At 52.3% G+C, this 11,705-nt stretch overlaps 1 protein-coding gene across 1 annotated transcript; it reads left to right on the forward strand.

Annotated features, from left to right (window-relative positions):
* Positions 1 to 4,100: 4,100 nt before the first annotated feature.
* Positions 4,101 to 6,060, forward strand: LOC130681463 (laminin subunit beta-3-like). Its single transcript, XM_057494720.1, has 3 exons — positions 4,101 to 4,956; positions 5,349 to 5,490; positions 5,889 to 6,060. The coding sequence occupies exons 1-3, from the start codon at positions 4,730 to 4,732 to the stop codon at positions 5,997 to 5,999; spliced, it is 480 nt and encodes a 159-aa protein (XP_057350703.1). The 5' UTR covers positions 4,101 to 4,729; the 3' UTR covers positions 6,000 to 6,060.
* The last annotated feature ends 5,645 nt before the right edge of the window (positions 6,061 to 11,705 follow it).

The raw sequence follows: 11,705 nt of genomic DNA on the forward strand, positions 1-11,705 counted from the left end.
ACGTCCTCCGGAACCCGAACCGGCTGAATTTGAATGGTGGAGACGTACACATGCTGTGGGCGTTCTCCTGGACGCTGAGGTCTTAAAAGACTGGTCTCACACTCAGTTGCAGGACCACGTGCAATAACGAGGCACGCCGGACGTCCGCTGAGCTCCCCTTCAGTGCCCCTTATTATGCTAAGCACTTGCCTGGCGTGATCTCACGGGATCCGCACAAACCCCCCTCTCAAAAAGGGCCTTATCACTAGCTCAGGCACCTGAGTAAAACTTTCAGAAACGGGAACCACACAGCTAGGGAATCAGCAGACAGGGGCCAGGACGCTCTGCACCATCTTTCGAAGCCCCACCCTCTGCCCTTTGCGCAACACACTCAACACAGGAAAGCACTGATGTATAAGTTAGGGGCAGCACCCAGGATGCTAATCCGTGGGAGGCTTGCTGCTCTCTGGTCAACTCTCGGTGTGATGTCTCTCACTGGGAATTTCCACTTGGAAGAAACAAATGTTGCATCATTTCTGTGACAGGCAAAGATTCTTGTCAGTCTTCTTGCTAAAGAAAAGAGAGAGATTAAAGATGGCGGGCAGCATGAGAGGTCTTCTCTTGCTCTGTGTCTTCCCTTCTCTTCTAAGAACACTTGTCATTGGATTTGGAGTCCACCTGAGTAATCCAGGATGATCTCATCTAGAGAACCTTAACTTGATGACATTTCCAAAGATTACATTTTCCAAATAAGGTCACATTCACAGGGTCCGAGGTTAGGATCTACCTTTTGGAGGACTACTCTTCATCGTACTATAGGTGGGAAGCCACTGAATGGCTTTGGGCAGAGGAAGGAAATAGCCTGACTTATAGTTTAATGGCTCTTTCCAGCTGCTGTATAGAGTAGACACTATCGTTGGAAAAAGTGGAAGCAGGGGGAACCTGCAGGAGGCCATTGGAAAAATCTAGAACTATAATGATGGCATGGACTACAATGACAGCAGATTCTGGATCTCTTTTGAAAACAAAACTGACAGGCTTTGCTAACGGAACGGATGAGGAGCACTGGGAGAAAGATGAACTCCATAGGAGAACCATCTATGAATACTTGAAACTCACTCAGTGAAATATGTACCACTGAAGCATTACCAAATAAGGAGGGAAGTAATGAACTACTCATGGATTGGTTGATATTGCAGACTTTGGTTATGTATAAAAAGTCCATTTAGATTATTATTATTATTGCCTTGACACACACCAAAATAAATTCTAGATAGAATAAAGCTTAGGGGAAAAAATCAGTTTTTTTTTTTAACCACAGTAAAAAGTGAAAAATTTCTTATCTTTGGATGGCAGAGAAGGAATGGAAAAGAAGCAATAGCTGTCCTCTTTTGTCAGAAGCAACTCATTAGAAAAGATAATGGCAAAAGATTCCATTTACAATCACAATAAAGAATTAACTAGGATCAGTCAGGTTCACAAAGGCTGGGTTACAAATCACTGCTTGAGAGACAAAGGAGTGAGAAGGGCAAAGACAGAAGAGGACTTGAGCCAGGAGCCGCTACTTCCTGGCAATACCACAGCCACTAAGTGACCTGACTATTGAACACCTGACGTGGGGCCTGGTTGTGGAATCAAATCGAGGTGTGCTAGTTAGGTGTAATAAACACAACATAAAGACTTGGCACAAAAATCCCACTCATATTGTGCACTGCTTACATGTTGAAACGATAATATTTAGGATCTCCCTCTGAAATAAAATTCATTATTAAAATCAATTTCACCTTTTTAAGTTTTTTTCCAAGTGGCTGCTGGAAGATTTAAAAGTCCACAAATGGCTCGCGTACTCTATTCCTACTGCCCAGTGTCGCTGTAGTGGATGGGAAGTGCAAGTAGCAAAAGGCTTTTAACCTCTCTGTGCCTCAATGTCATTTTTCAATTGGGACTGAACCGATACCAACCTCAAAGGGTCGGCGAGTGAAAGCAAAGCACTCAACCGGCGCTCAGGTGGGCAAGACCCGGTTAAACCCAGCAAAGGTGAGGGAACACCAGCAGGTTCAGGACCACAAGCTTACGGCCCATCAGAGCGGAGTGCGCAGGCGCTCCCAGCGCAGGCCTCCAGGTGCGGGAGGGGCCCAAAGCGCACGCGCGAAAGATCAGCCAAAGAGATTGCGCGACCGGCCCGTGCGCCTGGCGCTTCGCCCCATCTCCCAGCCTGGCACCGCCCCACTCCGCCTCACAGCGCCGCACGCACACGGCGGCGCGCGGGTGGGTGGGTCCTAGCGGGGCGGCCTGACGGCGGTGGGAGTCTGTGGTCTCTTGCCACCCTGGAGAATGAAAAGATCCCCGGACAGGAGAGAGGAAACCTGTGTGACTTTGGGCAAGTCGCGGCTCTCTTTGCCTCATCTGTCGCCTCTGCAAACTGGGATGCTAGTATTTCACACATCTATTCTGAGGATCTAGTAACTGATGTAAAATGTGTTTTGAAAAATCAAAGGTGCCTCAGGAATACGAGTTGATATTATTAGATTTCTCAACCCTGCCAGGGAATTTGCTTGGCTGGCAGCCCAGCTCATCTGAGCTGAGGGCTTAGTCTAACAACAGTGGCTTTCTTGCTACTGTAGTGGTGCTCTTGCTCCAAACAGGCCAAAGCCCCCTCATGAGTGGATGGCAGGTCAGAGATGGGCAGGAAGGGTCTGCTGAGGTCCCAGGGCTTGCCAAAAGCCACGCTGGGGTCAGCGTCCCAGAGAGCCCCAGAATGGGTGGTGGGGGTGGGGTCGTGGTGGGAATTCCTTGCGGATACAGGGAGGCGGTGCCCTACCCATGTGGCCATCCTAGCATCCTATTCAGGGTCGTGCTTCCCTGGTCATGTGCCTGTCTGTCCCATCAGGTTCGAGTTCCATGGGGCAGGGACCAAATCTAATCTGATTTTCAATCTTAGCCGTTTGGAGCAGTGGATGTCTGCTAAGCCCACCCTGAGACTCGATGCACATTAAAATGAGTGTAACTCAGACTGTGCCTGTGGGCACAGCCAAAGTGACACAGAATAAAGGGAGGGCCCAAGCTAGTTGGGAGTGTGCTCTCTGTGGGAGGCTTTCTGGGGAAGGGGCACAGTAAGCCTTGTTCTGGGTGTTGGGCTCTGCATTAGATGAGAGGTTGATGATCTCTAGGAGGAGGTCCTTGTGCAAACCTGCAGCTGGAGATAAACCAACTTCATGAACTCAGCCATAATCATGGTTTGGACCCCTGCAGTGTGTGAATCTGGCACTGAAGGGACATAGCAATGAATGAGGCATGGCTTCTGCCTTCCAGTAATGTCCCTCCATCTAGCAAGGAGGACACTGGGGCTGGGGCCTGTGTAGGTAGCCAGTGAGGAAACTCTTTGCAGAGTAAGACTCTTCACAGGAAGTGGAGTCCAGGGGAAACCTTTGGGTTGGGTGGGTGCCCACAGGTCAATACCAGTAGAATCTATAGAAGGGAACAGGGTGAGATGGCAGGGAGGGTGCCATCTCTGTACTTCTGGCCTTACTCTGACCCAGAACTGGACGGTAAAATTTTTGTGAATTGTTTCATTTCATCCCTTCAGGTTGAGGACTGTTACTGCCATTTCATATACCAGGAAACTGAGCACAGAGAAGCCATTTGATCTGTCCCAGATTGCTTGAATAGTAAAAGAGGCCTGGGTCTGGAGATCTTTCAATCATTCATTTACTCTACAAATTCAGAGTGCCTCTCACTCTCAGAGTCAGACACTGTGCTAGGGCCTGGGGATAGAGTCGTGGATGAAACCCAGGTCCTGCCATCATGGAGCTTTGTCCTGGTGGGATAACAGACAAAACACCAGAAAAATGAGTGTCTTACCAATGGGTTCACTGTGGATTCAATGTGACCAAGGAAATAACAGTAGAACGGTCTTGGGGTGAAAGGGTTACACCCAACTTTATTTCCACGGTGGCAGGTCAATGACTAAAAATCCCATCCACTCAGAGCGAGTCTGCACGCAGCAAACCAGTCTCTTCCTCTGGGCCTCTCTGCCTGCACAGCTCTGCCTGAAGCCTTGCAGCCATGCCACAATGTTGCCTAGAGCCGTGGCAGGGCTCTTTTATATAGAGCCAGTAATGATGCATTGCCCACACGTGTGTAGTGAGCTAGCCAACCAGGGCCAGGTGAGAATCCTGGCCACAGAAACCTTCACTTTATCCACAATGAGTAAAGCATTTGGCATGTGGGAAGTGATACATGCTGGGGGAAAGATAAAGCAGAGGAGGAGGAGAGGAGGGATGGCCTAGGGTGTAGGTTGCGATTCTAGATCGGATGGCCAGGGCCAGCCTCTATGAGAAGGTGGTATTTGAGCAAAGACCTGAGAATCTTTATCTGCCTTTGCAAAAATGACCACTCTGGCCTGAGGAGGGGCCCATGGAAGGGGTCTTACTGCCAAGGAAGCAATTCCAGTTCCTGATGGCTCTCCCCAGCTCAGGGCTGATTATGTTTGTGCTCCAGGTGTTGTTTGGTTCCAGCTGTCTGACACCACCTCCTCTCCTCCGCCTACAACTCCCATGGCATCAGACACTGAGTTACCACAGCTGTGCTGATGCTCCTCTCCTCCAGCGTTCCCGGAAATTCTCTGGGAATGGGCACCTGATTGTGCCTGGGACGGAGCAGCCAGGGCAAGGACTGAGCTTCCTGTGGGTGCTGCTCGGCCTGGAGAGGCCCCTGACCTTTGGGGAGGTGGCTGGGCTTCCCCAGTCTGATGAGCTGCTATCTTCCAGACCCTGACACAGACGCGGCCACCATGCAGGAGGTCAGAGAGGCTGTGCTGGCCCTGTGGCTGCCCACAGACTCTGCCAAAGTCCTGAAGAGGATGAGTGAGATCCAGGCCATTGCAGCCAGGCTCCCCAACGTGGACCTGGTGCTGTCCCAGACCAAGCAGGACATCGCCCGGGCTTGCAGGCTCCAGGATGAGGCTGAGAAGGCCAGGTATGGCTCTGGGCCCTGAACTCCCTGCTCAGGATTGGGCCTGTGTTTTGCTCCCCAACTCCTCTGCTTGATGGGAGAGGGAGAGGAGCCTCTGCAGGTCATGGGGGTACCGAGGGCTGGGGGACTGAAAGGGGGCTCACACAGTGTCCAGGTGAAACAGCACACAGTCCTGTCTTCCATATTGGAAACCAGGTCCAAAGGGCGTCTCAGACATAACACATTTGTCATGTCTGCTAGGTGGGATCTTGGGATGGAAATGCTACTGAGTTAAGATCCCTTTTGTTGTCTCTGCTGGGAAGGATATTCTAGCCTGGTGAGTGAGTTGAGCCACCCAACTATCCGTTTGTTATTCACTCCTTCTCTCTCCTCTCTCTCCTTCTCTGTGGCTCCAGGAGCCAAGCCCAGGCAGTGGAGGGCCAGGTGGAGGACGTGGTGGGGAACCTGCAGCAGGGCACCATGGCACTGCAGGAGGCCCAGGACACCACACAGGGCACCTGCTGTTCCCTTCAGCTTATGCAGGACAGGGTTGCCGAGGTGAGGCTTTATGGCTTCCATCCCCCATATTTGGGAATGAACAGACAGATTTAGGTACAAGGCATAGAAAATGCAGAAAGCGACTTGGACGGCACCTGAACTGGGACCCTAAAGAAGAAAGGTTATAAACATTGGGACTGGCTTTGAGCTTTTGTTTTTCTGGTCTCAGGGCTGGGTGCAGAAGGCAGGGGCAGGGGCTGAGCTGCAGTAGGGTGGGGGTCAGCTCAGCTGCTGGGGAAGGAGGAGGCCTGGATGCGAGGGGACAGAGGGTATAGGGAAGGGGCAATAGCAATGACTTGGTTGGAGAGAGTTTTGGCTGCCTGATGCGCTGGAGAAAAGGATGACAGCTACTGCTTATGAGACCCACCACAAACCCCCAGCCTCCCTCTTTCCAAAAGGTTCAGAAGTTCCTGGGGCCAGCAGAAAGACTGGTGACCAGCATGAAGGAGCAGCTGGGTGACTTCCGAGCTTGGACGGAGGCGCTCCAGAGCCAGGCAGGGCAGCAGTGAGTGCAAGCAGCCCAGGCCCAGCAGCTCGCAGTGGGCACCAGCCAGCAGGCACTGAGTGCCCAGGAGGTACAGAGAGGGCAGAGGCAGTCCTGGAAGCACAGCATGGGGGCCTGAGCAGGAGTGGACTTTGTACACTTTATAAGACCATGGGCTCAAAGGCAACTAGAGCAACAGCTGTTCTAGAATAACCTCGTGGGGCTTCAGGATTCACCCAAACGTGGCCAAATCCGAAACTACCTCTGGTTGCTTTGGGGTAGCTGGTTCAAGCATGTTGGAAATTATCTAGTCCAATCCCGCTCCTTTTACAGATGAAGTGGTAACTTTGTCAGGCCCATGGGTCTCTTGACACCCAAGCCAAAGCTTGTCCCCTCTCATGACTACCTAGCCCAGACAGACACTCGCTGCATCACTGTCTTGACCCTGGCCCATCGGTGTTAGAGTTACATCAGAGAGAAGACCAAAGTGCCATTCCCGATGTCTCCAGCAGTTTTAGCAGTTTGCCAGGAACTTTGGCAGTTCTGGTCCCAGCACAAAGGCCAGGCTGCCATGTATACAATTCAGGGACAACTGTGCCTGGCACTCTGCTGCAAGTGAGGTGTGAAAGGACAGGAGGCACAGATGGAGGGAGGGACATACAGGAGCTTAAGTTACAGTTCGTGGCCTAGGGGTTTTTATAAGCAAAACCAACCCATGCAGAATATAAGGAGGCAGTTGACCTGCGGGTGGATTTGGGTAATACCATGTGCTTCCATGAAGGTTTTGAGGACTTTGGATGGTGATGATGGCAACACTGAGACCGTCCTATAATTTTCAGGGATTTGAAAGAATTTTTAAAAAATGCAGAATTGAAGGACCAGTTGGGGCAGAGCCCCATGCTGGATGAGCAGGGCAGCCGGATCCTGAGCATCAAGATGGAGGCAGAGGAACTGTTTGGAGAGACCACGGAGATGATGGGCAGGCTGAAAGGTGAGGGGATGGTGCAGGGGCTTGGACTCCTGGGCACTCCCAAAGGCGGAGTCCAGCCCGGGTCTTCTGTGGCCCCCTCTTGCTGGAGTTAGCAGTGCTGAGGGGGATGAGACCAGTAGAGATTTGCTGAGCACCTGGTAAGGAGGAGGCATAGTGATGGGGCTGGGGGAAGGCAGAGATGTTCGGGAGATTTGCCCTGCCCTGCGGCTTGCATTCCAGAGGCGGACATTGTTCTTCTTGTCCACAAGAGGCATTAAGCTGTATTTATCAAGGGGTCTGTGATAGAAACCTAAATAACAAGACCTCTAGGGGTTCAGGTGATAAATAATGTCAGAGAACAGGCAAAGTTGAGATGAGATAAGGTTTGATGTGGGCCTGGCAGGATGCACAGGCCTGGGTGAGGCTGTGAGGAAGAGGAGGGACGTCAAGACAAGGTTGGTGGGAAGGAACAAGGCATGTGGAGGGCAGGGGCAGGGTGCAGCCTGCAGGAGAGGAGGGCTGGGGAGGACAGAACAGGTGGGGGGAAGCAGTGTGGGGTCACTGCAGCGGATCCAGGGGACCGCCTCCACATCTGGGGGAGGAGGGCAGACTCTGCCCTGGAGGCAACAGGATCTTCACCCTTGCAGATGCATAATGAACGTAGCCATCACCAAAGGGTTCTGCGTTTCCTCAGGAAGGAGAGTAGGAATTTCTGGCATCCACATTTAATTTCTAAAGACATGATGGTTGGGTCTCTGCACAAGTGTGCCCAGTGAATGCCAGGAACAGAATTTCTCTGGATTTTAGAATAAAACAGACAAGATCCATTTGACCAGCCAGGTGGACATCACAGAGAAGGTTGGCCTGGCGAGTTTGCAGAGAGAAGGCACGAGGCTGCAGCCAGCCAGACCTGAAGGGTGAAGTGAGGGGTACAGACAGAGGGGGAGGGGCCTCGGGGCTGGGTCAGTATGTGCCCTGCCCATGTTTGTGAGTGTTTAAGAGGAAGATAGAGAACTTGCTTATCAAACTCTGTGGATGACAGATGATACAAAAGGTAACAGAACCAGTATTCTATGGCAATGTCGGAAGAACTGAAAGGATATCCGGAAAGTACATACGGAGAAATATCTCCCACTCTGGCCTCGTTTGGGCTTAACCCTACAGGCACAGCTCAGTTGAGGCCTGGCTTCTCAGTGCCTAATGTAGCTGAAAATATGTCATTACTGGTAAGTGATAAGCAAATATGAGTTGTTACTCACCTGAAAAAGACTCCAGATGCTTGGCTCAGTAGTGTCGTGGGTCAGCAGTGCCTTGCTGCTGCCAAAAGAGCAAAAAGATACGAAAAGCAGCCCCCAAAATAAGGGGAGAAATAGCTCAGGGATGATATTAAAAACATTTATTAACTATTTGTGTCATGTGCCTGCCAACCAGAAAAGCTCAGGTTGTAGCATTGGGAAAGGCGTTTGCCTGCTTGCAGGGATTTATCCTTAATTGCAGGATGATCAGAAAGATCTCGCAGAGGGGACTTGTGGGAGTGGGGACCAGGGAGTAGGACAGCGGCTGTTCAATGTCAATATTTTATCCACCCATAGGTCCATAGGGGTGCTGGCTGGCTTAATAATGCCAGCCCAGTAACAACCCAGTTATACTTGGCTGATAGGATCCCGCCTGTGGGGTGGTGTTCTGTGGTGGCTGCTACATCCTCAGGAGGGACACTGACAAACCTGGACATATCACAGGGAGGGTGACCAGGTTGCGGAGGAAGGGAAGGGCTTGATAGTTATATCAGATGAAGACTGGCTGAAGGAACTAGGGAGGCTTAACCTGGAGAAGATGCGGCCTCAGGCATTTGAAGGATTGCCACGTGGAAGAGAGAGCAAATATGTTCCCATACCCTTAGGAGACAGACCTAGACAACTGGGTGGAAGCAAGGAGTGCTCAGATTCTGACTTAACGGGAAGACTTTCCTAACATCTAGAGCTGCCTGAAGGTGGAGCCCTGGGAGGCAGTGCGCTCCCTGCTTATTCCTGGAAACGTCAGGGCTGAGGCTGGGAGCTCTCATGAATATGACAGAGGAGACCCCCGCCCAGCCTGACAGGAGGGACAGACCGCGCTAGTTCACTTCAGAGAACTTCACATCCTCCCTGCATACTCGGGGGGTGGTACGCCGAGGGGAGAGTTGCCTGAGAGGCCAGACAGCGCTGGAGGTGATTTCTCCTGCAGGGGCTGCCTCTAGGTGGGTGGGAGGAGAGGAAATGGTCGGGGGCCGGTGGGTTCCTCACTAGCAGCTCCTCCACCCTGCGGTTCCATCTATCCTCAGACATAGAGTTGGATCTGCTTCAGGGGAGCCTGGCCGTCATGCTTCGCTCAGCAGACCTGTCGGGGCTGGAGAAATATGTGGAGAAGATTCGCAACCACATCAATGGGTGTGTGCTCTACTATGCCACCTGCAAGTGATGCTCCAGCTCCCAGCCCCTGGCCCCACTCACCTGCCCTCTGTGCTTTTGGGGAACAGACTGGGTTGGAATATTTTTCATCTCTGGGAGACTTATATGCAGCCCAAAGCACAGCCTGGCCAACCCCTGGTGTGCACCTGTCGAGATCATTCTGGGCTGCAGCTGAGCCTGAGCTGATGGGACCCAGATGGTGGAGGTGGGCCGTGTCATGCGGGGGAAGCTTGGCTGGGCAGTAGTGTTCCTGCCCTTCATCCTCCACTGAGGCTGAATCCTGGATCAACACAAACTCTTAACAGAAAATGATATACAAATGAAAAGCCCAATAAACATGTGTGGAAAGAACCCTGGAGGTTGAAAGAGGGAAAATGGTCTGTCTCCCCATTAAATATAGCTTCATCACTTGTTTCTGTCTCCCATTTGGGGTTCCTGGGTGCTCCTCTGCCCACGGTCAAGGCTGGCTTAGAACTGTATGAAGCCATAGCCTGCCTCACTCCCAGTCCAGGCTGCTGACCTCCCGAACTTAGGGAGACTGGACCCCTTTGCCCCAGGACCTGATGCATCCATCCTTGAGAAACCAGAGGAGCCATTTTCATCTGTCCACAGTGATCCCACTTCTCATTTACAGACGAGGAAGTAGAAGTCCAGGGAAGGAAAGTAACATGTCCAAAGTTCACACAGCTTCTTGAGGCAGAGCTCAGACCAGAATCTGTGTCTTCTGGGATCTCAAAGAGAAGTAAAGGAAAGTGTATTTGTGTGTGTATGGTGTGGGGGGGGCGGGCAAATATGGAAAAGGCATGACTGTGTGATAACCGTGGCTCAGGCACGCACTGTGCTAGGACTTCATTTACTTTAACTTCTTGATTGATAATCATGTTAGTTACTGAGCGCACTGTGCTGGACATGCCGTCTATGTCATCTCAGGATGTCCGTGGTGTTGGTGGCCCCATGTGACAAGTGAGGAAACCAAGGCCCTTAGGCTGAGTCACTCCCCCAAGGCCACAGATGTGGTAAGGCAGAGCAGAGCTGGGCCTCAGATTCATGTTCATCTAGTACCGTCATTAGGACAAAGGACTCTGAAGCCAACTGCCTGGACTCCAACAGACCCCACCCAAGGGGCTGCTGAGGAGCTGATGCGTCAGCAGGTGTAACTCCTGGCCCTGGGTGCCTGGCCCCATAGGCTCCCAGTCCACATCAGCTGCATAGGCTCAGAAGTCCCTGAACTGCTTTTGCCTTTGAGAAGAACAAAGTGAAGCCTCATAGAGAAAAATATGTACATTTTATTAAGCACAACACCAAGCAGGAGGCTGGAGGGGGCAAGAAAACTGGGGAGGGGGAAGGGACAAGAATAATGTGCCTGCTTTTTGTGGAGAGAAGGGAGCAGAAGCAGGATTGGAATTACTGGCTGAAATTAAACCAGTCAACTTCCAGCTTTTACTAGATTGGGTGTGTGTGGAGGGCATCTGGCCAGGACAGTAACTCCTTACAGTACCTAGGATTTCTTTCTTTGTCATGTTGGAGGCTGGGTGCTGTTTTTGGAGGGGGGCAGGGAGGGAGGCGGTCTGGAAGTGTGCTGGCAGGAGGGTGGCCCGGTCTCGGTGCAGTCAGGGGCCTATCCGAGTTCAGCATTTGAGCTGGAGAGCTCACAGACCAGGAGCTGCCTGCCATTCATGCGGATGGGCAGGCGCCGACATTCACGAACCCGTTCTGGCCATGATGGAGTCCTGAGCGGCAGGAGTGAGGGTGTGCTGAGCAGGGGGTCTGGGGAGGTGGTGCACATGGCTTTGCTTGGAGAAGGTGACACAGCCTGGCCAGCCCATGAAGCTTTTCATGACGAACAACACAGGCCTGGCAAGAGCAACCTAGGTGCACTGCACAGAGCCATGGCACGCAGGGTGTGGGTCGCAGGGCGGGCAGGTCAGGGGGACCTGGGAGCCTCAGATGCTTCTCCTCCTGTCGGCAGGCGAGACCTCCACGCCCCGGGGCTCACTCCTGGGCCTTCTGAGCATCTGCTCCAGGTGGCAGCCCTTGGGTGCTTCTGACCAGAAACTGCTCATGCCCGGCCCTGCTCTGCTTGCTCCCTCTTCCTCCCACTGCAGAGTAGGTGCCAGGTTTGGAGGGGCAGAAAAGAGTGGATCATCTCTCCTGCAAGGCAAAGGGGTTCAGGGTGGGGGTGGGGCTGCTGCCTCTGGCACCCCTAAGACCCCGTCTTCCATACTCTGGGATGTGGCTTTCCTCCTTGGGTAGAGGCTCTCCTGACCCTCCCGCCAGCCCCTCCTGCCTTCAGTCCCCTCACCTGAGAACTGCA

The sequence above is a fragment of the Manis pentadactyla genome, chromosome 18 (genome assembly GCF_030020395.1).
Source record: "Manis pentadactyla isolate mManPen7 chromosome 18, mManPen7.hap1, whole genome shotgun sequence".
Lineage (NCBI taxonomy): Eukaryota > Metazoa > Chordata > Mammalia > Pholidota > Manidae > Manis > Manis pentadactyla.

Coding starts and splice junctions, on each gene's coding strand:
- LOC130681463 (XM_057494720.1), top strand. CDS start 4,730: ATGAGCTGCTATCTTCCAGACCCTGACACAGACGCGGCCACCATGCAG. Junction 4,957..5,348: donor GATGAGGCTGAGAAGGCCAG/GTATGGCTCTGG, acceptor CTGTGGCTCCAG/GAGCCAAGCCCAGGCAGTGG. Junction 5,491..5,888: donor TGCAGGACAGGGTTGCCGAG/GTGAGGCTTTAT, acceptor TCTTTCCAAAAG/GTTCAGAAGTTCCTGGGGCC.